Here is a 27,329-nt window from a genome sequence, read left to right as displayed (position 1 = left end):
ACGCTGTTCTTCTGAACAATGTCTTGAACGTCCCATTTTCCTCAGGCTTTCAAAGAGAAAAGCATGTTCAACAGGTGCTGGCTTCATCCTTAAATAGGGGACACCTGATTCACACCTGTTTGTTCCACAAAATTGACAAACTCACTGACTGAATGCCACACTACTATTATTGTGAACACCCCTTTTCTACTTTTTTTACTAATAGCCCAATTTCATAGCCTTAGAGTGTGCATATCATGAATGCTTGGTCTTGTGGATTTGTGAGATTACTGAATCTACTGGTACCTTGTTTCCCATGTTAACAATAAGAAATATACTCAAAACCTGGATTAATCTTTTTAGTCACATAGCACTACTATTATTCTGAACACTACCATATAATTAATCTGGGGAAGCTAAATATGGACTCTGTAGTCTTCATTTTTTGTACATTTAAAAAAAAAAAAAAAAAAACACTGGAATTCTACTTCTGCATGCAACAGTGCCCATCAGTGGTCCTTTGTTTATGTAAGAACTTTCCCAGTGGGGGAGTTGTAACCTCCTCAGCCCCCCCCCCCCCCCCCCCCCCCCCCCCCCCCCCCCCCCCCCCAATGCACCACTGTTAATTATTTTTTGGAACATAAATCTTTTGCTGTCACAGAGTTCTAATGCTCATTTCTAAAAAAGTACATGGTTGAAATGGTCTCCTGAATGGATCTTCTTTGGGTTGTAGGTAGACTACAACGCCACAGCGTGGCTGACGAAGAACATGGACCCTCTTAATGATAACGTCACGTCGCTGCTCAACAACTCCTCCAGTACATTTGTACAAGACCTCTGGAAAGATGGTGAGATGTCTGACTGCTTTAACTCATGTAGCAACATGTTATCACTGAGCAGGAGCTAAAACAGCCTCCTCAATTTAAAAAAGAAGAAGAAGGAAAAAAAAACTCTAAACACGGGAATGTGAATATTTTGCTCTATTTACATATAAATTAAATGTTTCAGTGCACATGCCTCGTGTTTCAAATATTTTCGTGGAAGTGTGACGACCCATGCAGACTGCACTCCTTCAAGTTGGTGTTGTTGCATCGACACGTGGAGTGAGGTTTTCTCATTTTGGTGAAATTGGGTCTTTGGGTGGTCTCCCATTGCTGATTTTTGTGAAACAACTGTGTACATGTTTGATGCAAAAAAATGAAATATTCAGATACCCACTCAGGGCCTGAAAACTGATGTAATCTATGGTGAAGCAGCTTGATAGAACATTGTGAGCAATTGAAAAAGTTTTTAACATTTCAAAAAATTTATTATTTCAGGTTTAGTCATGAACTACAAAATGTGAATAATCGGATTTATTTGTTGCTCTGGTGTGAAAGTGTACAAGCAGGTAGAAATTTCTGTAATCAGGAGCTGCCGTTCTCTGAGCAGAAGCCTCTTTCTAATCCTTCTGTGTAACATGAATCCCATGAAAAGCGTGTCTCACTCTTCAGCAGAAGACAGTTTGGAAATATTAACAGCGATAATTTAGCTTTTTGGAAAAGTCTGGGGGAAATTGTGGAAGCAGCATTTTCTATATGCACAAAAATAATCGCATCATGGGAATCGCGCATGCTCGGGTATATTTGTTGATGTTTGATTACACTCGTATGTAAGTAGATATCAATCAATCAATCAACTTTTTTCTTATATAGCGCCAAATCACAACAAACAGTTGCCCCAAGGCGCTCCACATTGCAAGGCAAGGCCATACAATAATTATGAAAAACCCCAACAGTCAAAACGACCCCCTATGAGCAAGCACTTGGCCACAGTGGGAAGGAAAAACTCCCTTTTAACAGGAAGAAACCTCCAGCAGAACCAGGCTCAGGGAGGGACAGTCTTCTGCTGAGACTGGTTGGGGCTGAGGGAAAGAACCAGGAAAAAGAGATCGATCACTAATGATTAAATGCAGTGATGCATACGGAGCAAAAAGAGAAAGAAACAGTGCATCATGGGAACCCCCCCACAGTCTACGTCTAAAGCAACATAACCAAGGGATGGTCCAGGGTCACCCGATCCAGCCCTAACTATAAGCCATAGCGAAAAGGAAAGGAATATAAATTAAAGAATACAAATTTTGGCAGCTGTTTTAAAAAATTGGTCCTGATTTCCTCAGTTTTAAAATCGGGACCAAAAATTTATAGACCACACTTAGACGTTGTGCAGAAAACAACCTCATCAGAATGTCTGTTCTTCACACAAATATTGTTTCCAGTCTGAGATGATTCTCTCAATAAAATGTGCAAACATGCAGCAGATCCACTCCACATTGATTTTTTTTTTCTCCTGCATAAATTGAGCGATGTGTTTTTGTGTCTTGCAGTGGACAGAGTTGTGGGTCTTGATACGCTTGCCAAGATGTCAGACACCTCCATGCCAAGCGCTTCTAAAACCAAGAAGGGAATGTTCCGGACGGTGGGACAGCTCTACAAGGAGTCTCTGGCTAAACTCATGACGACGCTCCACAACACCCAACCCAACTTTGTCAGATGCATCATCCCAAACCACGAGAAGAGGGTAACTAGATCTGACATCATCACTCACATCCTTCACTGTTTGAAAATGTCGTTAAGCCACAGTTTTAAAAATTCAACACTGCCCTCTACAGGCCGGTAAACTAGATGCACACCTGGTCTTGGATCAGCTGAGGTGTAACGGTGTGCTGGAGGGGATCAGAATCTGCCGACAAGGATTCCCCAACAGAATAGTCTTCCAGGAGTTCCGTCAACGGTGAATCACATCTTTTCAGACTCGCTAATCAAAAGATGCTGAAAGTCACAGTATTAACACTTGCCTCATCTCTGTTGGGTTTCAGTTATGAGATCTTAGCTGCTAATGCAATTCCCAAAGGGTTCATGGATGGCAAGCAAGCCTGCATCCTCATGGTAAAGTTCCAAGTCCTGATTGGTCCACTTCATGAATACTCAGTGTAGTGATGATGAGGTCATCCTTGTTTATCTCCCAACTGTGTAGATTAAGCATCTGGACTTGGACCCCAACCTGTACAGGATTGGACAGAGTAAGATCTTCTTCCGTACTGGAGTGCTGGCCCAGCTGGAGGAGGAGCGAGATCTAAAGATCACTGTCATCATTATCGCCTTCCAGGCTCAGGCTCGAGGATTCTTGGCCCGAAAGTAAGCATAGTCAAGCCTCCATACAGCATGCCATCACCCTCTAACGAAATACCAGTCTGACATTTCAGACCGACACCCCCAACCAGATCCTACTTCATTCCTTTCCTGCTGTTTGGGAGATTTTAGAGGTCATGTCTCTCTGGTCCTCTGCTCATATTGGGCCATTTTACACATATTAACTTCTGTTGCTCAACTGTAGAGAATCCTTAAAATATCTACAATCTAAGTCCAGTTTCAGATTCCATTAGATCATTCAAGGAGTGTCCAGGTCCGATAGTCCTCTATTTGGCTCTCCGTTCCTGTGCTGTATTTCTGGTCGGGTTGATGTTCTCCAATAGGTTCATTTGTATTATAGTACCTGTAATATGCACGTTGGTTTTCTTGTGGTTTTAAAGGGCATTTGCTAAGAGGCAACAGCAGCTCACAGCCATGAAGGTGATCCAGAGGAACTGTGCTGCCTACCTCAAACTCAGGAACTGGCAGTGGTGGAGGCTCTTCACCAAGGTCCAACCTTGTATTTTAGAGTCTGCATATTTTTACACAGAAGCAAAATGACTTTTATATTAGAATCTGTGCCCTGTTTCTCAAAATGTGATCTGGTCCATCCTCGTGCTCCACAGGTCAAACCTCTGCTGCAAGTGACCCGTCAGGAGGAGGAAATGAGTCTAAAGGAGGAGGAGCTGCACAGAGCCAAAGAAGTGGCTGCAAAGTTTGAGTCTGAGCTGAAGGAGATTACCCTGAAACACACAACGGTAAAAGGCATAAAAAATACTGCATCAAGTTTAATTTAGGTCCACCTGGACTCATGCTGGAGATATTCGAGTCTTGTCCAATCCTCGGCAGGTTCTGGAGGAGAGGAATGCCTTGCAGGAGCAGCTCCAGGCAGAGACAGAGCTGTATGCCGAGGCTGAGGAGATGAGGATTCGTCTGGCATCTAAGAAACAGGAGCTGGAGGAGATCCTTCATGAGATGGAGGCGAGGCTGGATGAAGAAGAAGACCGTTCTCAGGCACTGCTCGTGGAGAAGAAGAAGATGCAGCAGCAGATGCAGGTCAAAACTAGACACGCATGTTGTGTTTATTATTATTTAGCTGCAGCAAAAGAAGCTGTTTGCATGTTCAGCTGGGAATGAATCTTCGAACATCTGAGGTCGACCATGATCACCTTTTTCCTTGTAGGAATTGGAGGAACATTTGGAAGAGGAAGAAGATGCTCGTCAGAAGCTTCAGCTGGAGAAAGTTACCTGTGAGGGCAAAATCAAAAAGCTGGAAGATGACATCCTGGTGATGGAAGACCACAACAACAAGCTACTCAAAGTGAGAACGATTCATGATCACAGGGTTGTGGATATTTACTGTCCCCTACAGTTTGTATGATGACATGATGCTTTGCAGACCTCACTGGACTTTCTTACTGAGGCTATGCAGGTTTTCAGCACCACTACAGAGGCCGAAGCAATACTTAGAATCCAGCCTCAGTGTCCCATGGCCTACATAAAGGTGTATGGGGGCCTCCCCAGGCCTTACCCCTTCTTTGACCCATACCTGGCTAAAACTACCACCCTGGATGGCCACCATACATTTTGTAGATCAGAGGTCTTCAAGTCATTCCAGAAAGGGCTGAGAGGGTGCAGGCTTTCTTTGCAAACACCCACTCCAGCAGGTGATTTCACTGGTTAACATCACTTTGAACAGGTGGAATCAGTTAATCAGTGAAATCACCTGCTGGAGTGGGTGGTTTCAAAGAAAACATGCACCCTCTCAGCCCTTTCTGGAACGAGTTGAAGACCCCTGGTGTAGACCATGGTATACTGAGGCTGAATTGTTTCATTTAGTTCCCTTAAGTGGAAACAGCTGGGTCAAAATTGGCTTCTGGCTCATGGATAAACAATTTGAAAAGATGACTTAAGGCTAACTGATTTTTTTTTTTTTTTTTTTTTTGCCAGCTTGCACTCGGCCGAGACGGACACACTTTTCTCTTCTCCCTCCCTCCTTATCTTTCCTGCTTCTGTGGCGTGTTGTCTGTGAGGCTGCAGCTTTGCTCTTCTGGAAAACGACAAAAATGGATCTGTTAAAGTGGTCTCTGAACGCAATTGACACTATTTTTTCTACAAGACATTCGGGGGCGGAGGACCCGACCTGTCCTGCCGGGATGCATGTGATGGGTTACGTGATGGACTCGTGGAGGAGATGGCAGGTCATGTGCCTTTAGATGCTTTCTGTGGAGGACATCGAAGATGTGTACATATTCGGCTTGGTGGTGACCGGCTTTCTGATGTGTGGAGCGGGCACTTTGCTGGTTTACCGGAAAATCAAGAAAGTGGAAGCAGCTTGCTGCCCTACATGATTGATTCGATTGGGAAGGCAGTGGCTGCGCAGTCGGCAGGGGTTAACCGCGCGTTGGAAAACATCTCGAGCAGGATTGCAGCCCTGGAAACCCGCTCTGACCATCTGTGAAGACCACATTCTACATTCAGATGCATTGAGAGCCACTCTGTTCTCAGAACTGTGGAATCTTTCAGGCGTCTGCTAATCTGGCTATTCATTTGGCTTCCCCAAATACAGCTGCACTTCAAGGTCACTATGATAAAACCTCCTCAGAAGATCAACACTTAAGGCTCGCTCCCTGGTCTTCTCCCCTCAGCTTCTCCAGCTCTGACGTTGACTGTGTTAGAACTGTTTAGGACTGCTCAGACTGCACAGGGCTGCTCCCTCCCCCTCCAGGATTGTCGGACAAGGCCGTTGACGGCGCCAAACAGGCTGCCTCCGGAGTGTTCTGATAAACTGGTCCTTTCAAATCTCAGTTGTTGTCCTGTGTCCTTGTTTTTGTCTGTGTGATTATTGTTTTTCTGTGCTGATGGGGATTTTTTTCCTCATTGCCGCTGTGTAATGTAGCAGCTATGAGGGTTTTTTTTCTCCTTTTCCCTCGTGTTTTGCTTTCATATATATGTTTTATGTACCGGGCCGGCCTATGTGTTGTGTGTTGTGTGTGTGTTGTTTGTTATGGGTCGGTGTTGGTTTGCTCAGCCCTGCTGTTGACCAAGGCAGGGATGTACATCTGGAGCTGGTCCCTGGGCGCCTAATGGCGACTTCTGCTCCTACTGGCAATTAGGATGGGTTAAATGCAGTAGACACATTTCATTGTGCAGGGAACATGTTCTTCTGTGCATATGACAATAAAATTTCTTTCTTCTTTCTTTCTTTGGTGGTTTCCAGGAGAGAAAGCTGATGGAGGAGAGAATTGCAGACTTCAGCACCAACCTGGCCGAGGAAGAAGAAAAGTCTAAAAACCTCACCAAGCTCAAAAATAAACATGAATCCATGATTTCTGAACTGGAGGGTAATCATCTCTTATGGATTAAAGAATAATTGTCTGTCTTTATTATCAGAGTCTGTTCTGAGTGGAAAGAAGCCTCGATTTGCACAAACGGATACCTGCTGTGTTCTTAATAGTCCGGTTAAAGAAAGAAGAAAAGAGTCGACAGGAGCTGGACAAGACTAAGCGCAAGTTGGAGGCGGAGTCAAATGACCTACAGGAGCAGATAGCTGACCTGCAGGCCCAAATCGCTGACCTCAAAGCCCAACTCATCAAAAAGGAGGAGGAGCTACAGAATGCTTTGGCCAGGTAACTTCCAGCTCTGGTTGGTAGGTTGGATAAATTTTCTCTTGAGTGATCAGGCATTGAGAGCATGCATCTCCTCAGGTTGGAGGATGAGACATCGCAGAAGAACAATGCACTCAAGAAGATCAGAGAGCTGGAGGGTCACATCTCAGACCTGCAGGAGGACCTCGACTCTGAGCGGGCAGCCAGGAACAAGGCAGAGAAGATCAAGAGAGACCTCGGAGAGGAGCTGGAGGCTCTCAAGTCTGAGCTCGAGGACACTCTGGACACCACGGCGACACAGCAGGAACTCAGGTCAGACAGGCAATAAAGGAGTTTTATGTAATGCACCAGGAATATTAGTACAGCATCGATCACCGAGTCCAAGTCCGGTTTGTGCAGTAAACATGTATCTGTGTGACAGAGCCAAACGAGAACAGGAGGTCACCCTGCTGAAGAAAGCCATTGAGGAGGAGAACCGGACCCATGAGGCCCAGGTGCATGAGATGAGACAGAAGCACACCCAGGCTGTGGAGGAGCTCACTGAGCAGCTGGAGCAGTCCAAACGAGTAAGCCTCTGATGCTCAGCTGGAGTTTGTCCCACTGGTGCAGCAGATCACCAACCTTTTTTTTTTTTCCTTGGAGACTGTTTATTATCCATTAAGTGAGTTTTTATAACTTTATGTAACATCTGCACTTCTGCTTTACAGCAGACCAAACCTCATGACCTCACTTTCTGGACACCCCTATGTGGGTCTCAAACCCATAAGTTGGGAACCAGGGCTCTGTTGCACTATGGCATCATGTACTAGAGCTCTTGGCAAAACACTATTGTACCTGCATCAATGATGACTGTCCACCAGGTGACGCTATAGCTCCATTTGAAGAACCTTAGACTGATGTCAAACACCAACAATGACCAACATGTTGCTTATAGATGAGGGGGTGAGGGTCCAAACCACTATCAAAGAAACAGGTCTGCACCAGACTGAACCAGTTTTCATGTTGCATTCTTTTTGCAGAAGGGATTTGGAGGAGCTCGGCCCCCCTACCGGGCTGAGCCCGGCCGGGCTGAGCCCGAAAGAGTGACGTGGGCCCGCCCTCCTGTGGGTTCACCTGCAGAGGGGGCCATGGGGGTCAGGTGCAGAGAGGATTGGGTGGCGGTCGAGGGCGGGTGGCCCGGCGGCCCAGTCCATGCTCACAGCCCCTGGCTGTTGGGACATGGAATGTCACCTCGCTAGGGGGGAAGGAGCCTGAGCTTGTGCGGGAGGTTGAGAGATACCGACTAGAGATAGTCGGGCTCACCTCCACGCACAGCTTGGGCTCTGGTACCCAACTCCTGGAGAGGGGCTGGACGCTTCATTTTTCTGGCGTCGCCCACGGGGAGAGGCGGAGAGCTGGGGTCGCATTGCTTATTGCTCCCCAGCTCAGTCGCCAAGTGTTGGAGTTCACTCCGGTGAACGAGAGGGTCGCGTCCCTACGCCTTCAGGTCGGGGACAGGTCTCTCACCATTGTCTCAGCCTACGGGCCGAGCAGCAGTGCAGAGTACCCGACCTTCCTGGAGTCCCTGAGAGGGGTACTAGATAGCGCTCTGACTGGGGACTCCATTGTTCTCCTGGGGGATTTCAACACCCACGTGGGCGGCGACAGTGAGACCTGGAGGGGGGTGATTGGGAAGCACGGCCTCCCCAATCTGAACCCGAGTGGTGTTCAGTTGTTGGACTTCTGTGCTAGTCACAGTTTGTCCATCACGAACACCATGTTCGAGCACAAGGGTGTCCATAAGTGCACGTGGCACCAGGACACCCTGAGCCGGAGGTCGATGATCGACTTTGTAGTCGTATCATCTGACCTTCGGCCACGTGTCTCGGGCACTCGAGTGAAGAGAGGGGCAGAGCTGTCGACTGATCACCACCTGGTGGTGAGTTGGATCCGCTGGGAGGGTAGGAAGCCGGTAAGACCTGGCAGGCCCAAACGTATCGTGAGGGTCTGCTGGGAACGACTGGCGGAACCCTCTGTCAGCGAGGTCTTCAACACCCACCTCCGGGAGAGCTTCTCCCAGATCCCGGGGGAGGTTGGAGACATGGAGTCCGAGTGGACCATGTTCTCCACCTCCATTGTCGATGCGGCTGCTCGTAGCTGTGGTCGCAAGGTCTCTGGTGCCTGTCACAGCGGCAATCCCCAAACCCGGTGGTGGACACCGGAAGTAAGGGATGCCATCAAGCTGAAGAAGGAGTCCTACTTATCTTTGTTGGTAGGTGGGACCCCAGAGGCAGCTGACAGGTACCGGCAGGCCAAGCGTGCTGCAGCCCGTGCGGTCGCAGAGGCAAAAACTCAGGTCTGGGAGGAGTTCGGGGAGGCTATGGAGGAGGACTATCGGTCAGCCTCGAAGAGATTCTGGCAAACCGTCCGACGCCTCGGGAGGCGGAAGCAGCTCTCCACCAGCACTGTTTACGGTGCGGGTGGGGAGCTGTTGACCCTGACTGGGGATGTTGTCGGGCGGTGGAAGGAGTACTTCGAGGATCTCCTCAATCCCATCGTCACGTCTTCCGAAGAGGAAGCAGAGACTGGGGACTCAGAGGCAGACTCATCCATTACCCAGGCCGAAGTCACCGAGGTGGTTAGAAAGCTCGTCAGTGGCAAGGCTCCTGGGGTGGATGAAATCCGTCCTGAGTACCTTAAGTCTCTGGATGTTGTGGGGCTGTCTTGGCTGACACGCCTCTGCAACATTGCGTGGCAATCGGGGACAGTGCCTCTGGATTGGCAGACCGGGGTGGTGGTCCGGAGGGTATGTTCCAACTATAGGGGGATCACACTCCTCAGCCTCCCCGGTAAGGTCTATTCCAGAGTACTGGAGAGGAGAATTCGACCAATGGTCGAACCTCGGATTCAGGAGGAGCAGTGTGGTTTTCGTCCTGGTCGCGGCACACTGGACCAGCTCTACAAGCTCCATCGGGTGCTCGAGGGTTCATGGGAGTTTGCCCAACCAGTCCACATGTGTTTTGTGGATCTGGAGAAGGCATTCGACCGTGTCCCTCGGGGCACCCTGTGGGGAGTGTTCCGGGAGTATGGGGTCCGGGGTCCTTTGCTAAGGGCTATCCGGTCCCTGTACGACCGCAGCAGGAGCTTGGTTTGAATTGCCGGTAGTAAGTCAAACCTGTTTCCAGTGCACGTTGGCCTCCGCCAGGGCTGCCCTTTGTCACCGGTTCTGTTCATTATTTTTATGGACAGAATTTCTAGGCGCAGCCAGGGTGTAGAGGGGGTCTGGTTTGGGAACCACAGAATCTCGTCTCTGCTGTTTGCGGACGATGTGGTTCTGTTGGTTTCGTCAAATCAGGACCTTCAGTGTGCACTGGGGCGGTTTGCAGCCGAGTGTGAAGCGTCCGGGATGAAAATCAGCACCTCCAAATCCGAAGCCATGGTTCTCGACCGGAAAAAGGTGCTTTGCCCTCCTCAGGTCGGTGGAGTGTCCTTGCCTCAAGTGGAGGAGTTTAAGTATCTCGGGGTCTTGTTCACGAGTGAGGGACGGATGGAGCGTGAGATCGATAGATGGATCGGTGCAGCATCTGCAGTGATGCGGTCGCTGTATCGGACCGTCGTGGTGAAGAGAGAGCTGAGTAGGGGGGCAAAGCTCTCGATTTACCGATCGATCTATGTTCCGATCCTCACCTATGGTCATGGGATTTGGCTCATGACCGAAAGAACGAGATCGCGAGTAAAAGCAGCCGAGATGAGTTTCCTCCGCAGGGTGGCTGGGCGCTCCCTTAGAGATAGGGTGAGGAGCTTGGTCACTCGGGAGGAGCTCGGAGTCGAGCCGCTGCTCCTCCACGTCGAAAGGAGTCAGTTGAGGTGGCTCAGGCATCTTTTCCGGATGCCCCCTGGACGCCTCGCTGGAGAGGTGTTCCGGGCACGTCCCACTGGGAGGAGGCCCCGGGGAAGACCCAGGACACGCTGGAGGGACTACATCTCTCGGCTGGCTTGGGAATGCCTTGGGGTTCCCCCGGAGGAGCTGGAGGAGGTGTGTGTGGATCGGGAGGTCTGGGCGGCTTTGCTTGAGCTGCTGCCCCCGCGACCCGACTCCGGATAAAGCAGAAGAAAATGGATGGATGGATGGATGAATTTGGAGGAAAGGATGGAAGAATATTGCCAAGAAATAATATTTAAGTCTTAATAAAGATCAGGACTTAGAAGTTAGCCTACAGGGAGACAAAAGACAGGTCAGGTCTGGGATCTTGCCACATGCGACTGCATCCACTACACTACAGGACCACCTTAGGTCTTGGATGACAATCGCCCAAGTACGCAACTGGTCCAGTCCCACTTCTAATCCAGGGGAAATGAGATTGCAGCCTTTGAGATCAAGAGATGCCTATAACAACTTACGGAGTCATGAGGTCACTGGGCAGAGGTGTTTGGCAATACAGATTTTTGTGCCCTAGAAAAGAAACAATAACTTTAAATTTGTAGGGTGCGTGGGAGCAGAAATAAATAATCCCCCCAGAGTCCACTCTGGGGGGATTATCTGGAAGAGATTTGCAAGTGTGTGATCCAAGAATTAAGATGAGACAGGGACAAGACCAGCAATGATGGACAGGGCTGAGACAGGGGCAGTGATGGGAGTGCAGAAAAAGAAATGAGAATGTTGAGATGGACGTGTTGAGTTACGAAGCTGAACTGAATAAGAAATGAGAGAATCAGAGAAGAAATATCCAAGAAAGTCAAGGACAGCAGGTTGAGATGGTTTGGACGTGTGATGAGAGGAAGTACAGTGGAAACATAAAAGGAAAGCTGAAGTGGAGGTGAAGAGCTAGAGTAGAGAAAGACATGAAGATAAAAACAAGTCCATCATAACCGTCAATCTACATAAGATGTAGGTCAAGATCAAGAGTAGAAGTGTACTTCGATATCGATCAATCCAATGTTGCCCGTGTTTCCTCACGTTGTTGTAATCTGCAGCAGAAAGTCTTAACTGTCCTCTGCTCAGGTGAAGTCCACCCTGGAGAAGGCTAAACAAGCTCTGGAGAAGGAGACGTCAGAACTAACCATTGAGGTGCGTTCACTGACTCAAGCCAAACAAGACGTGGAGTACAAGAGGAAGAAGGTTGAAGGTCAGCTGGCAGACCTGCAGTCACGCTTCAACGACAGTGAGAAGCAGAAGGCGGAGCTGGGAGACCGATGCTCCAAGATCACCGTACGTAATCGCACTCGTTTAAAAAACGGGGCACTGGGCGCGTTTAAGAGGACGTTAATGTACGGTATGCTTCAAATGAACGTGCAGGTTGAACTGGAGAGTGTGACGACGCTCCTGAACGAAGCAGAGGGCAAGAACATCAAACTGAGCAAAGACATCACCAGCCTCAGCTCCCACCTCCAAGACACACAGGTGAGTGGACCTTCAGGAGAATCTCAGATCATCTCAAACCACCAACAGGTGGGATGGAAAGCGCTGACCATTGCCCTTGTGTGTGGCTACAGGAGCTGTTGGCTGAGGAGACGCGTCAAAAACTGCAGCTATCTACGAAACTACGGCAGGTAGAAGATGACAGGAACAGCCTGCAGGAGCAGCTCGAAGAGGAGATGGAAGCCAAGAGGAATGTAGAGAGACATGTGTCCACCCTCAACATCCAGGTCAGAGTTCAAACTCCAGATAATCTTAAGAAAAAAACATTGCTATATTAAGAAATTCAACAAGCATGACCAGAAATGTGTGAAGAAGTCTGACTTATTGTTTTGGTTCCTCAGCTGTCAGATGCCAAGAAGAAGATGGATGAAATGATGGGGAACATCGAGACGCTGGAAGAGGGCAGGAAACGTCTGCAGAGGGACCTGGAAGCAGCCAACACCCAGTTTGAGGAGAAAGCATCAGCGTATGAGAAACTGGAGAAAACCAAAAACCGTCTACAGCAGGAGCTGGAGGACACACTGATGGACCTGGACAACCAGAGGCAGAACGTGTCAAACCTGGAGAAGAAACAGAAGAAATTTGACCAGGTGAGCTGAATGACAACAGGCAACAAGCAAGGCAGGCCTGAAAGACCTGTCTAAATTCAGCTCTGTGGTAGAACAAAGTATGGAGAGTTTTTACGTCCTAAAATAGATCGACAAAACTTCTGTGTCCTTGCTGTCATCCAGATGTTGGCTGAGGAGAAGAGCATCTCCAGCAAATATGCAGAGGAGCGTGACCGTGCTGAAGCCGAGGCCAGAGAGAAGGAGACCAAAGCTCTGTCCCTGGCGAGAGCTCTGGAGGAGGCCCAAGATACCAGAGAGGAGATGGAGAGAGCCAACAAGGCGCTGCGGCTCGAGATGGAAGACCTGATCAGTTCCAAGGACGATGTGGGAAAAAATGTTAGTACCAGAACATTATTTCATGCACAGATCACACAGAGCATCTGCAGACCTTTAAAGGTGACTTACGGAGGCTTCCAACAACATTTTAAGAGTCAGACTGCACACTTCCACCAAAGTCCTCCACCAAGATCCAGCAGTCTGCTGATGTCTCTCCACGCTAAGATGTTATTCCTTTGACGTCTTCCCTAAAATTTTTCAAACCTGATCTTTCAACCTGACCAAGAATATTGTGTCTTGGTGGTCGTCTGTCCACCTGTGATCCTGTAATCACGATCCGGGCTGGATCCCTTAGATCCCAGTGCCTCGACCGTGTAATAAGAATAAACTTAATCAAGATCAATGGAGTCTTGGGTTCCTCGGTTGCAGGTACCTAGTTACCATCAGTTTCTCTCTGGTTAACCCATAACGGTTATAATAACTGGTTTAGTTGTTCTAAACAAAAATCACTGTTTTCTAAGTTACCCACAACCAATCAGACAATGACTCTGTTACCTCGAGTCATTCAGCTCCTGTTACCGAGTTACAGTCAGTGACTCTCACTTTAATCAGTTACAGATACTAAGTTATTGTTCTTTACCTAGTTACGTATGTGACCAGCAGGATCAGTGACTAAAGGTTAAAGAGCAAGGATCAAAGGCAGACTGCACCCCTTTGGTCAGGATCAAAGATCTAACACAGGATCTGCAACTTGATCCAGATCCACATCACAATGTTATCAGATGTTCTACGATTCAAGATCTACATCTCCACCAAGTTTTATTGATGTCCGTATGTGTTGTTTTAAGATTTCCTGTTTTAATAACTAACTCACTAATAGACAAACTGCCACATCGGGACCTCGTCAGGGCTGAGGCACTCTGAAAATCATGTCTGCATCTTTGTTGACTCCATTAGTACTTAACCCAGTAACCATCAACCACACATGCCCAACCACTGTCAGGTCCATGAACTTGAGAAGTCCAAACGAGGTCTTGAGGCCCAGGTGGAGGAGATGAAGACGCAGCTGGAGGAACTGGAGGACGAGCTGCAGGCGGCTGAAGATGCCAAACTGCGCCTGGAGGTCAACATGCAGGCCTTGAAGGCCCAGTTTGAGAGGGACCTCCAAGGACGCGATGAGATGGGAGAGGAGAAGAAGAGACAGCTGGTCAAGCAGGTAGAGGAGCAGCATGTTCTCGCATGTCCACGCAGAAAAACACATTTTAACAGAAACGCTGCGTCTGTCAAACTGATGCTGCACTCTGACTGCAGGTTCGTGAGCTGGAGACAGAGCTGGAGGATGAGCGCAAGCAACGAGCCTCAGCAGCAGCAGCCAAGAAGAAGCTGGAAACAGATATAAAAGATCTGGAGGGACACATCGAGGCGGCCAACAAGGGACGAGACGAAGCCATCAAGCAGCTTCGCAAGCTTCAGGTGAGACAACTGGAGGAGCAGCAGATCCCTAGCACAGGAAGTAATCATCTGACTAACCAGTCTTAAAGAAAAGTCTGTTTTAACTGTGTGATGCATTCAAGTGCAGCCTGGCAGATTGTGTTCCACATGATGATACATTATCTTCTCACTAAACTCCATCCATCTATTTTCTATACCTGCTCACTCCAATTAGGAGTGAATGAGTAACTGAATCCAGTTCTCACAGTGATCAAAGCATCATGTTTTTCTTGCTTTTCGTGTGTTTTGTGGTTAGAAGGAGCAGACGAGTTAATGTGTGCAAGACAACAGAAAAGTACAAAAGCATACAGTATTAAGTGCATCATAGGGTCGGGGTGGATGCGAGACATGTCTATGCATCCGCCACACAACAGAACCGCTCTGGGTCAGAATATGAAGAACCTACGTCATGAAGTGAACCCACAGATTATTTGGTTTTTGCTTCTTTGAAGGGACGTTGTGTCTAAAATGTGACAATGCAGGAAACGTGTTTCTGGAGCTGCAGAAGTCAGGTTTTTTTTTGTTTGTTTTTTTTTTGTACTTGGCCATTTATCCCAACAATAGCAAATGACAGGAAACAGAGAGATAGCAAGTAGAGTTGCACCAATATGGATTGTACGATACCGATATATCTCCTGGCACATCACTCAAAATAAACTTCTTGTCTAGTTTGGATCTGCCTAGTCGGTGGCAAAGCAACCATTTATCTTTTGTCACTGTAACACTCCCAACTCTGGTTGAAAATGAATGGCAGCTGGTCGCTTTGCCTCTGTCTCTTGTTGCTGATGTGACCAAGGGGTGATGGGGTCGCAGCCATGCTTGACACCATTGTAAACAATGTTGTTGGATCACCGTCTGCAGGACAAAGCATGTAATGACGCCATTTCTAACAGCCAAAATGTTTTTTTTTCTTACATTGTTTGTTAAAATGCAAGTTTTCTCATCTGCAAAAATAACTGATCCCAATATGTTTGTTGTACCCCCCACCCCAATGACACCATTTACAACAGAGAGTGTTTTTCTGCATTTTTTTATTTGGTAAAATAAAAGTTTTCATATCTGTAAGAATGACACAGATACTGATATTTTCCTGAAATTCTCATATCAGTCAATATTCTCAGACCACCGAAATATCGGTCGGGCTGTGATAGAGAGACGTGTAACACTACACAGACTCTGGAATCAAAGCTGGCACACCGCAGGCTGCAACCAGATATTCTCCACAATGTGCAGCAACGGGATAATGGAATAATATTACCATAAATATTGAAGAATGAAGATGTTTTCTGGTATAAGATGCATTTTGTGTTTGTGGCGTTTTCTGGTGCTGTATCGACCATCAGGTCAAAGCTCAAACACTCGAGTTTCTGCTGTGGCTGCTTCCTCCCACCAGGCCCAGATGAAGGACTTCCAGAGGGAGCTGGATGACACCCGTGCAGCCAAGGAAGAGGTTTTAGTCACCGCAAAGGAGAGCGAGAAGAAGGCCAAGAGTCTGGAGGCTGAGCTGATGCAGGTCCAGGAGGTAATGCTGCATGTTTGTCCAAAGAAGGCAGCATCACAGCTTCAAGCAGAGACGTCACAAACACACACTGCATTTGCAGGATCTGGCTGCAGCCGAGCGGGCGCGGAAGCAGGCAGAGGCTGAACGAGATGAGCTGTCCGATGAGCTGGCCAGCAACTCTTCTGGAAAGTAGGTGGAGATGTCAGACTTTGCACTGCGTGACATTTTAAATGTCACACACAGTGGTTTCTGCTGTCTGCAGGGCGGTGCTGGCAGATGAGAAGAGACGTCTAGAAGCCAAGATTGCGCAGCTGGAGGAGGAGCTGGAAGAAGAGCAGAGCAACATGGAGATGCTGAATGACAGATTGAAGAAGAGCTCACAGCAGGTGACTCCACCGTGGAAGCACCTTGCATCTCCTCAGAAAGAGCAGGTTTCACAGTGACGGTTTCCAATGTGACGCGTCTTCTGCACAGGTGGAGCAGCTGAACAACGAGCTGCAGACAGAGCGCAGCACCTCGCAGAAGAATGAGAGCGCCCGGCAGCAGATGGAGCGCCACAACAAGGAGCTGAAGGCAAAACTCCAGGAGATGGAGAACCAGGTCAAGTCCAAGTTCAAGTCCTCCATCTCAGCTTTAGAGGCCAAAGTGGCCCAACTGGAGGAGCAGCTGGAGCAGGAGAACAGGTGAAGACCACAGAAGCACATCACAGCACTAAGCGAATACTCGAACACAAACTTCTGTTTCTGTGTTACTGCACATCGATACTGTGCTGATTTAGGTCCAACTTAAAGTTCAAGGTGAAATATTCCATCAAATCAAATCAATTTTATTTATATAGCGCCAAATCACAACAAACAGTTGCCCCAAGGCGCTTCATATTGTAAGGCAAAAGCCATACAATAATTACAGAAAAACCCCAACGGTCAAAACGACCCCCTGTGAGCAAGCACTTGGCGACAGTGGGAAGGAAAAAGTCCCTTTTAACAGGAAGAAACCTCCAGCAGAACCAGGCTCAGGGAGGGGCAGTCTTCTGCTGGGACTGGTTGGGGCTGAGGGGAGAGAATCAGGAAAAAGTCATGCTGTGGAGGGGAGCAGAGATCAATCACTAATGATTAAATGCAGAGTGGAGCATACAGAGCAAAAAGAGAAAGAAACAGTGCATCATGGGAACCCCCAGCAGTCTAAGTCTATAGCAGCATAACTAAGGGATGGTTCAGGGTCACCTGATCCAGCCCTAACTATAAGCTTTAGCAAAACGGAAAGTTTTAAGCCTAATCTTAAAAGTAGAGAGGGTGTCTGTCTCCCTGATCTGAATTGGGAGCTGGTTCCACAGGAGAGGAGCCTGAAAGCTGAAGGCTCTGCCTCCCATTATACTCTTAAAAACCCTAGGAACTACAAGTAAGCCTGCAGTCTGAGAGTGAAGCGCTCTATTGGGGTGATATGGTACTAAGAGGTCCCTAAGATAAGATGGGACCTGATTATTCAAAACCTTATAAGTAAGAAGAAGAATTTTAAATTTTATTCTAGAATTAACAGGAAGCCAATGAAGAGAGGCCAGTATGGGTGAAATATGCTCTCTCCTTCTAGTCCCCGTCAGCACTCTAGCTGCAGCATTTTGAATTAACTGAAGGCTTTTCAGGGAACTTTTAGGACAACCTGATAATAATGAATTACAATAGTCCAGCCTAGAGGAAATAAATGCATGAATTAGTTTTTCAGCATCACTCTGAGACAAGACCTTTCTAATTTTAGAGATATTGCGCAAATGCAAAAAAGCAGTCCTACATATTTGTTTAATATGCGCATTGAATGACATATCCTGATCAAAAATGACTCCAAGATTTCTCACAGTATTACTAGAGGTCAGGGTAATGCCATCCAGAGTAAGGATCTGGTTAGACACCATGTTTCTAAGATTTGTGGGGCCAAGTACAATAACTTCAGTTTTATCTGAGTTTAAAAGCAGGAAATTAGAGGTCATCCATGTCTTTATGTCTTTAAGACAATCCTGCAGTTTAGCTAATTGGTGTGTGTCCTCTGGTTTCATGGATAGATAAAGCTGGGTATCATCTGCGTAACAATGAAAATTTAAGCAATGCTGTCTAATAATACTGCCTAAGGGAAGCATGTATAAAGTGAATAAATTGGTCCTAGCACAGAACCTTGTGGAACTCCATAATTAACCTTAGTCTGTGAAGAAGATCCCCCATTTACATGAACAAATTGTAATCTATTAGATAAATATGATTCAAACCACTGCAGTGCAGTGCCTTTAATACCTATGGCATGCTCTAGCAGTCCTGTCGCCAGATCTCAGTCTTAAGGGGGGCTTATGAAATCCACCAGGTGGGCACCACTATTAATAGCTTATTTCTCCTTATTTTTACTATTCACACAGCCCTAATCCCTCACAATAATCAGCACATTAACCATGACCGGACCAGCTCGCTCTCTCTCTCTCTCTCTCTCTCTCTCTCTCTCTCTCTCTCTCTCTCTCTCTCTCTCTCTCAAACACGCGCGCGCATGTTCGCGCACGCACACACACACACACACACACACACACACACAAGTACAAATAACGTACTAGATCACACGCAGTATCTCGAACTAAACAAACAAAAAACACCATGGGGGGTGCATTTCAAAGCAACCAACAGAGGGGTAGCTACCAATTGCCAACACACACACACACACACACCGCCACCACCACCACCACCACCAACTGAGTGTGCACATGACGTATTAGATGACAACCAGCATCTCAAACTAAAAAAAAAAAAAAAAAACACCACGGCGGGTGCATTTCAAAGCAACCAACAGAAGGGTAGCAGTAGCAATAGTACCAATTGCCATCTCACACACACACACACACACATACACCAGTGGCGGATGCTGGTCCTTCAAGGAGGGGAAGCTCATTTTCGGCCTACATAACAAAATGAGCAAAATGTACTGTTTCAAGAAACAGTACATTTTATTTGTTACTGCACTTCCAGTCAGCCAGCTCACTTTGTCATACCAGGACAGCTGAAAAGACCTGTTACTTTTCCCCACCTTTTGCACCAAATTAATCTGAGGAGTTGATCTGCCCTGCTGTTTAACTCTAAGTTAGGTGGGCTTCATAGATAATTGGCAAAGCTTCTGGGGAAAACCTGTTCTTGTTAGGAGAGACGGCATTCATCCCACTTTGGATGGAGCAGCTCTCATTTCTAGAAATCTGGCCAATTTTATTAAATCCTCCAAACTGTGACTATCCAGGGTTGGGACCAGGAAGCAGAGTTGTAGTCTTACACACCTCTCTGCAGCTTCTCTCACCCTGCCATCCCCTCATTACCCCATCCCCGTAGAGACGGTGCCTGCTCCCAGACCACCAGTAACCAGTAAAAATCTATTTAAGCATAAAAATTCAAAAAGAAAAAATAATATAGCACCTTCAACTGCACCACAGACTAAAACAGTTAAATGCGGTCTATTAAACATTAGGTCTCTCTCTTCTAAGTCCCTGTTAGTAAATGATATAATAATTGATCAACGTATTGATTTATTCTGCCTTACAGAAACCTGGTTACAGCAGGATGAATATGTTAGTTTAAATGAGTCAACACCCCCCGAGTCACACTAACTGTCAGAATGCTCATAGCACGGGCCGAGGCGGAGGATTAGCAGCAATCTTCCATTCCAGCTTATTAATTAATCAAAAACCCAGACAGAGCTTTAATTCATTTGAAAGCTTGACTCTTAGTCTTGTCCATCCAAATTGGAAGTCCCAAAAACCAGTTTTATTTGTTATTATCTATCGTCCACCTGGTCGTTACTGTGAGTTTCTCTGTGAATTTTCAGACCTTTTGTCTGACTTAGTGCTTAGCTCAGATAAGATAATTATAGTGGGCGATTTTAACATCCACACAGATGCTGAGAATGACAGCCTCAACACTGCATTTAATCTATTATTAGACTCAATTGGCTTTGCTCAAAATGTAAATGAGTCCACCCACCACTTTAATCATATCTTAGATCTTGTTCTGACTTATGGTATGGAAATTGAAGACTTAACAGTATTCCCTGAAAACTCCCTTCTGTCTGATCATTTCTTAATAACATTTACATTTACTCTGATGGACTACCCAGCAGTGGGGAATAAGTTTCATTACACTAGAAGTCTTTTAGAAAGCGCTGTAACTAGGTTTAAGGATATGATTCCTTCTTTATGTTCTCTAATGCCATATACCAACACAGTGCAGAGTAGCTACCTAAACTCTGTAAGTGAGATAGAGTATCTCGTCAATAGTTTTACATCCTCATTGAAGACAACTTTGATAGCTGTAGCTCCTCTGAAAAAGAGAGCTTTAAATCAGAAGTGCCTGACTCCGTGGTATAACTCACAAACTCGCAGCTTAAAGCAGATAACCCGTAAGTTGGAGAGGAAATGGCAACTCACTAATTTAGAAGAGCTTCACTTAGCCTGGAAAAAGAGTCTGTTGCTCTATAAAAAAGCCCTCCGTAAAGCTAGGACATCTTACTACTCATCACTAATTGAAGAAAATAAGAACAACCCCAGGTTTCTTTTCAGCACTGTAGCCAGGCTGACAAAGAGTCAGAGCTCTATTGAGCCGAGTATTCCTTTAACTTTAACTAGTAATGACTTCATGACTTTCTTTGCTAATAAAATTTTAACTATTAGAGAAAAAATTACTCATAACCATCCCAAAGACGTATCGTTATCTTTGGCTGCTTTCAGTGATGCCGGTATTTGGTTAGACTCTTTCGCTCCGATTGTTCTGTCTGAGTTATTTTCATTAGTTACTTCCTCCAAACCATCAACATGTCTATTAGACCCCATTCCTACCAGGCTGCTCAAGGAAGCCCTACCATTAATTAATGCTTCGATCTTAAATATGATCAATCTATCTTTATTAGTTGGCTATGTACCACAGGCTTTTAAGGTGGCAGTAATTAAACCATTACTTAAAAAGCCATCACTTGACCCAGCTATCTTAACTAATTATAGGCCAATCTCCAACCTTCCTTTTCTCTCAAAAATTCTTTAAAGGGTAGTTGTAAAACAGCTAACTGATCATCTGCAGAGGAATGGTCTATTTGAAGAGTTTCAGTCAGGTTTTAGAATTCATCATAGTACAGAAACAGCATTAGTGAAGGTTACAAATGATCTTCTTATGGCCTCAGACAGTGGACTCATCTCTGTGCTTGTTCTGTTAGACCTCAGTGCTGCTTTTGATACTGTTGACCATAAAATTTTATTACAGAGATTAGAGCATGCCATAGGTATTAAAGGCACTGCGCTGCGGTGGTTTGAATCATATTTATCTAATAGATTACAATTTGCTCATGTAAATGGGGAATCTTCTTCACAGACTAAGGTTAATTATGGAGTTCCACAAGGTTCTGTGCTAGGACCAATTTTATTCACTTTATACATGCTTCCCTTAGGCAGTATTATTAGACGGCATTGCTTAAATTTTCATTGTTACGCAGATGATACCCAGCTTTATCTATCCATGAAGCCAGAGGACACACACCATTTAGCTAAACTGCAGGATTGTCTTACAGACATAAAGACATGGATGACCTCTAATTTCCTGCTTTTAAACTCATAAAACTGAAGTTATTGTACTTGGCCCCACAAATCTTAGAAAGATGGTGTCTAACCAGATCCTTACTCTGGATGGCATTACCCTGACCTCTAGTCATACTGTGAGAAATCTTGGAGTCATTTTTGATCAGGATATGTCATTCAATGCGCATATTAAACAAATATGTAGGACTGCTTTTTTGCATTTGCGCAATATCTCTAAAATTAGAAAGGTCTTGTCTCAGAGTGATGCTGAAAAACTAATTCATGCATTTATTTCCTCTAGGCTGGACTATTGTAATTCATTATCATCAGGTTGTCCTAAAAGTTCCCTGAAAAGCCTTCAGTTAATTCAAAATGCTGCAGCTAGAGTACTAATGGGGACTAGAAGGAGAGAGCATATTTCACCCATACTGGCCTCTCTTCATTGGCTTCTTGTTAATTCTAGAATAGAATTTAAAATTCTTCTTCTTACTTATAAGGTTTTGAATAATCAGGTCCCATCTTATCTTAGGGACCTCATAGTACCATATCACCCCAATAGAGCGCTTCGCTCTCAGACTGCAGGCTTACTTGTAGTTCCTAGGGTTTGTGACCCTGAACCATCCCTTAGTTATGCTGCTATAGACTTAGACTGCTGGGGGGTTCCCATGATGCACTGTTTCTTTCTCTTTTGCTCTGTATGCACCACTCTGCATTAAATCATTAGTGATTGATCTCTGCTCCCCTCCACAGCATGTCTTTTTCCTGGTTCTCTCCCTCAGCCCCAACCAGTCCCAGCAGAAGACTGCCCCTCCCTGAGCCTGGTTCTGCTGGAGGTTTCTTCCTGTTAAAAGGGAGTTTTTCCTTCCCACTGTCGCCAAGTGCTTGCTCACAGGGGGTCATTTTGACCGTTGGGGTTTTTCCGTAATTATTGTATGGCTTTGCCTTACAATATAAAGCGCCTTGGGGCAACTGTTTGTTGTGATTTGGCGCTATATAAATAAAATTGATTTAAGTTTTTCTTCGTAAGGAAGACTATCAAATGGCTTCGCCAAAATCCGGTCCACAACATTAAAATTGTCTGCCATTATGTGCAGCTTGCTACCTAGCTAGCTCGCTAGCTGGGACTGGCGCGAGGCTAGTGTGAAGTGTGTCCGCCTGTGAGTGCTTTGTGACGGTGGAGGAGCTCAGCGGCACCCGCTGCTCGGTAGGGACAGAAACTGCGATAGAAGTCAGAGTGATAGAAGTCAGTCTCCAAACACAAGCAGCTACAAAAAAACACCAGAAATAGAAGCTCGATTTGTCGCTAGCCGTTTTTAACAACGAAAATCTCGCTAAGAGGATTAGGAAAGTCTCCGGTTCAACTCAGAACAGAATTGAAAATTAAAAAATGCTCCCACGGATGTTTACACCAAAAGATCGCTGATTCGCTCATTTCGCTGTCAATCAAAAAGGGATTCAGCCTCAGACAGATCATCCAATCGTCATGCAGAAGCTGAGCGTCCCGGCCAGCCCACTGCCCCATAGACCCCCAGACACACTGAAGTCTACTACACTATTGAAGTCTGTAGACGCTCAGCGTCCACACTGTTTAAAGCGCTGTGAAGCTGCGGGTTTGAGTGAGAGGAAAGCCGCGTCGTTGCCAGTGATAAGAAGCTGATTCTGAACAAAAGTTGAGCGCGTTGTAGCGCCTATTTAGTCAGTGACATGTACACACAACAGTATATATTTGATCACTTATTTTTTTTGACATTTTGGGAGAAGCTGAGCTTCCCTTGCAGTCTTAGCAATCGCCTCTGACACACACACACACACAATAAAAATTTGGACCTACTTTGAGTAGAGTGCCAGCGCTGTCCTCTCTTTCGTCCACCCTGTGTCAGTACAGGATCCACGGAGGTAGAAATGGGTCCAGGGTTTTCTTTACCAACGACATCATGTGTTGGTTTATCCGAAGTTACCGATGTTGGGGTTTTAAACCAGTTACATATATCCATATTTAGGAAAGCACAAAAACTAGCTGCTGTCTGCTGGCAAAAACTCACTTCATTTCCCCCCATAAACGCGGTAACTGATTGTTGCTGGGCAACACTGACGTGATTACATACGTAGACAAACTTTCCAACAAACTCACACGGTTTTAATATATTTAATGTCTTAGTGATTATGCAACACTGGCCGTTTTGACCCAAAGCTAAAGCTAAAAGCCCAAAGGATTTTATTTATTTATTTATTTGAGATCTGTGACTGTGATCTGGCTTGGATGGGCGGGCCCAAGCATATCAGTGGGCGGGCACTGCCCCCTAGGGTCCGCCCATAGCGACAGGTGTGTGCTCTAATCTCTGTAATAAAATTTTATGGTCAACAGTATCAAAAGCAGCACTGAGGTCTAACAGAACAAGCACAGAGATGAGTCCACTGTCTGAGGCCATAAGAAGATCATTTGTAACCTTCACTAATGCTGTTTCTGTACTATGATGAATTCTAAAACCTGACTGAAACTCTTCAAATGGACCATTCCTCTGCAGATGATCATCAGTACTGATCATTGTTGACAGATGATTTTGCTCAGCGGGTTTAGAATTTAATCGATCTTCTTAGACATAAAAGTCAGATGTGTGTGTGTGTGTGTGTGTGTGTGTGTGTGTGTGTGTGTGTGTGTGTGTGTGTGTGTGTGTGTGTGTGTGTGTGTGTGTGTGTGTGTAGTAAACACACACACTTCCATGCTTCCATCCTGTCTGTTCGAAATGCCCAAATACTTAGCGGACATTAGCTCCTCACGTTAAATTGATAAAAGCTTTGATCCATCAAGGTCAAAGTTCAGTGTGAAAGATTAAAGATGATTTTAATGTCACTCAGTTCTGCCTTTGATGCTCTTGATGGCTTTAATCAGACAAGTTAAGCATCTGTTGCCTAGCAACCACTCGCCTCATAAGCAGAGTCTTGATGGGGTGGTGTCCAAATACTTGTGGACTCTGCCTGTCCGGAGCACCACGTGAAAACATCTGCTCTACTCATCATCAGAGCAGAATATCAGTGATTAAGAGGATATTTAATGTGATTTTGTTTTTTTAACCTGATTATCCACCTTCACTTCTGCTGCCTTCATCACTTTTTTCCTGGTTGTCGTGTTGCAGAGAGAAGCAGGCGTCTGCCAAGAGTTTACGCCAGAAGGACAAGAAGCTGAAGGACCTGATGATGCAGGTGGAAGACGAACGGAAACAGGCAGAACAGTACAAAGACCAGGTCTGCACCAACGCCACGCCTCACTTCTTCTTCATGTTCTGATTTCAGTGTGCCGCGATGGGCAGCTAAAATAAAACCGTCACGCATGTTTCACCGTGAAAAAACTAAGAGTGAAGCCTGCCAGCTGCACGGTGGGGTTTTATTATTTTAATTCGGAGTGAACAGTGACTGTTTAATGATGATGATGCCACGTGCGCATGATGGCCGTTTTGAACTAAACCTGCATATTTGGGCTGTTCATCAACCAGGCAGAAAAGTCAAATTCTCGCGTGAAGCAGTTGAAGCGGCAGCTGGAGGAGTCAGAGGAGGAGTCTCAGCGAGCCACAGCCGCCCGCCGGAAGCTGCAGCGAGAGCTGGATGAAGCTACAGAGGCCAACGAGGCCATGAGCCGCGAGGTCAACTCCCTCAAGAGCAAACTCAGGTACAACTCGGGAAGGGTTTCAGTGCGCAGTTATCCCGATGCAGGAACGCTTCAAAACTCTGGAAGCCCATTTCTGCCAAGGGCAAAAAATAAAAGTGAATCCAAACTTAAACTTTCTAAGTCAGTATGATGACAGAGTGTGATTTTGTCTGCTGCATCACCACAGCTTCATCCTGGAACATTAAATCAAACCTCGAGTCTCCCATGTGCCTTCTAGCAACTGAAATTTCACTTCTTTTTAAGGAAATGCTGTTGATTAATTGAACAAGAAATCAAAGATGTTCAGTGACTTGGAAACGTTCACATATCCATCTCCTGAATTTACCTAAATAAATCCGGCTGTAAAAGTGATGATTTGGTTGTGGGGGCACATAAGGACACATTCCATTTTTTGTTAATATTTTCATGTAATTTGTCATGTGTATATTTGTTCACTGTGATTTTAAATAATGCAATTTTATAAATAGTTATATAAAGAAACCAGATTTTTATTTTTAATTTGATGTAATTCCTCTTTTGGCTGCTCCCATTAGGGGGCGCCACAGCAGATCAATCATCTCCATCTCACCCTGTCCTCTGTGTCTTCCTCTGTCACACCAACCACTTGCATGTCCTCCCTCAGCACATCCATAAACCTCCTCTTTGGCCTCCCTCTTCTCCTCCTGCCTGGTGGCTCCATCCTCAGCATCCTTCTCCCTATATACCCTGGGTCCCTCCTCTGCACATGTCCAAACCATCTCAGTCTCACCTGAGCTGTCCCTCTGATATCTTCATTCCTAATCCTGTCCATTCTCACTCTCAGAGAATCGCAGCATCTTCCACTCTGCCTCCTATCTTTTGGTTAGTGCCACTGTCTCTAAGCCGTCCACCCACTCCACCCTGCCTACACTCTCCATTACTTTGGACAGATGACCCCAAGTATTTAAACTCTTCTACTTTCACCACCTCTACTCCTTATAACTGCACTATTCCACTGGGCTCCCTCTCACACACATGGACTCAGTCTTGCTCCTACTGACTTTCATTCCCCTGCTCTCCAGAGTGTATCTCCACATCTCCAGCTTAGACTCAACCTGCTCTCTACAGATCAGAATGTCATCATACTTTTTTCCTCAGCACTGACTCGATCTGGATGAACCTTTATCACATTTTTGTCTCAGGATGACTCTAATTACTAAGGAGGATTTTTTTTTTTTTTTTTTTTGGTCCACTGGCAGAAACGGGCTTTCACACAGATACAGACAAATTAACAGGATAGTTATTTACATAAAGTCAAGAATGTGAAATTACATTTTTTTTTTATGGTTTGACAATGACATACTGAGGATTATTGAAGTTGTTCAGGATTTAGCCTGAAGATTTCAGCAGCACAGGCAAAACAATCATGTCCATTTTTTTCCAGAAGCAACCCTGAACCCAAGGAGTAATTCAGCAGGTATCTCTGTGTCTACAAGTCACCATAACTTCTAGTTTCTCTGTGCACACGCTTTATTCTGCCTCTCTGAGAGAAGTATGGGTCATCAGCTCAAACCCAGGCCTCCGTCTCCATTCCAGCATTTTCTGCCTGGAGGCCATATTTTTCTCAGCGCTTGGTTTAACTGCTATAAACCAAACTCATTTTCCTTAAATGAGTCACAAAGATAACCGGCGTGCTTTACCTGTAACCAGCACATCCTGTTTCATAGCTTCTCCCTGTAGTCGATCACCAAAGTGGTTTCATACCAAACCTAACCGGCTCAAATGTTTCACACAACTGATCTGATTTTCATTTTTTTCCTTTTTGTGTTTGTGCCTCTGCGGTGCTTCAGGCGTGGAAACGAGCCGTCCTTCGGTGGCACAACTCGGCGTGTGGGCGGCGGCCGAAGGGTGGTGGAGGACGCCTCGGAGGAGGAGCTCGACGCTCAAACCGACTACAACGGAACCAAGTCCTTGGAGTAACAGACGGCTAGCTATTAGTAGAATTACCGACCAGCGGAGAATATGTTCAAAGCCTGATGTGCTCGTTCTTCTAAGTATCGAATATTTCAAAAAGATCTCGATGTGAAACCAAAAAAAAAAA

General features: G+C 45.9%; 1 protein-coding gene across 1 annotated transcript in view; it reads left to right on the top strand.

The window, feature by feature from the left end:
- The window catches only part of LOC117526305 (myosin-11-like), a 69,789-nt gene extending 42,460 nt beyond the window's left edge, over nt 1-27,329 (top strand). Inside the window, 27 exon segments of the mRNA XM_034188355.1 lie at nt 713-827; nt 2,345-2,538; nt 2,630-2,751; nt 2,837-2,906; nt 2,995-3,155; nt 3,551-3,659; nt 3,776-3,907; nt 3,999-4,205; nt 4,333-4,470; nt 6,370-6,493; nt 6,607-6,778; nt 6,857-7,069; nt 7,179-7,323; nt 11,739-11,945; nt 12,033-12,137; nt 12,230-12,382; nt 12,497-12,745; nt 12,887-13,099; nt 14,043-14,255; nt 14,351-14,512; nt 15,924-16,052; nt 16,132-16,220; nt 16,294-16,417; nt 16,506-16,714; nt 24,741-24,849; nt 25,098-25,270; nt 27,079-27,329. Coding sequence (XP_034044246.1) covers nt 713-827; nt 2,345-2,538; nt 2,630-2,751; nt 2,837-2,906; nt 2,995-3,155; nt 3,551-3,659; nt 3,776-3,907; nt 3,999-4,205; nt 4,333-4,470; nt 6,370-6,493; nt 6,607-6,778; nt 6,857-7,069; nt 7,179-7,323; nt 11,739-11,945; nt 12,033-12,137; nt 12,230-12,382; nt 12,497-12,745; nt 12,887-13,099; nt 14,043-14,255; nt 14,351-14,512; nt 15,924-16,052; nt 16,132-16,220; nt 16,294-16,417; nt 16,506-16,714; nt 24,741-24,849; nt 25,098-25,270; nt 27,079-27,208 — 4,167 coding nt within the window. The 3' untranslated portion in view covers nt 27,209-27,329.

This window comes from Thalassophryne amazonica, chromosome 15, assembly GCF_902500255.1.
Source record: "Thalassophryne amazonica chromosome 15, fThaAma1.1, whole genome shotgun sequence".
Taxonomy (NCBI): domain Eukaryota; kingdom Metazoa; phylum Chordata; class Actinopteri; order Batrachoidiformes; family Batrachoididae; genus Thalassophryne; species Thalassophryne amazonica.
Note: the sequence above shows the minus strand (reverse complement) of the source record. Positions and strands in the feature narration are given on the sequence as shown.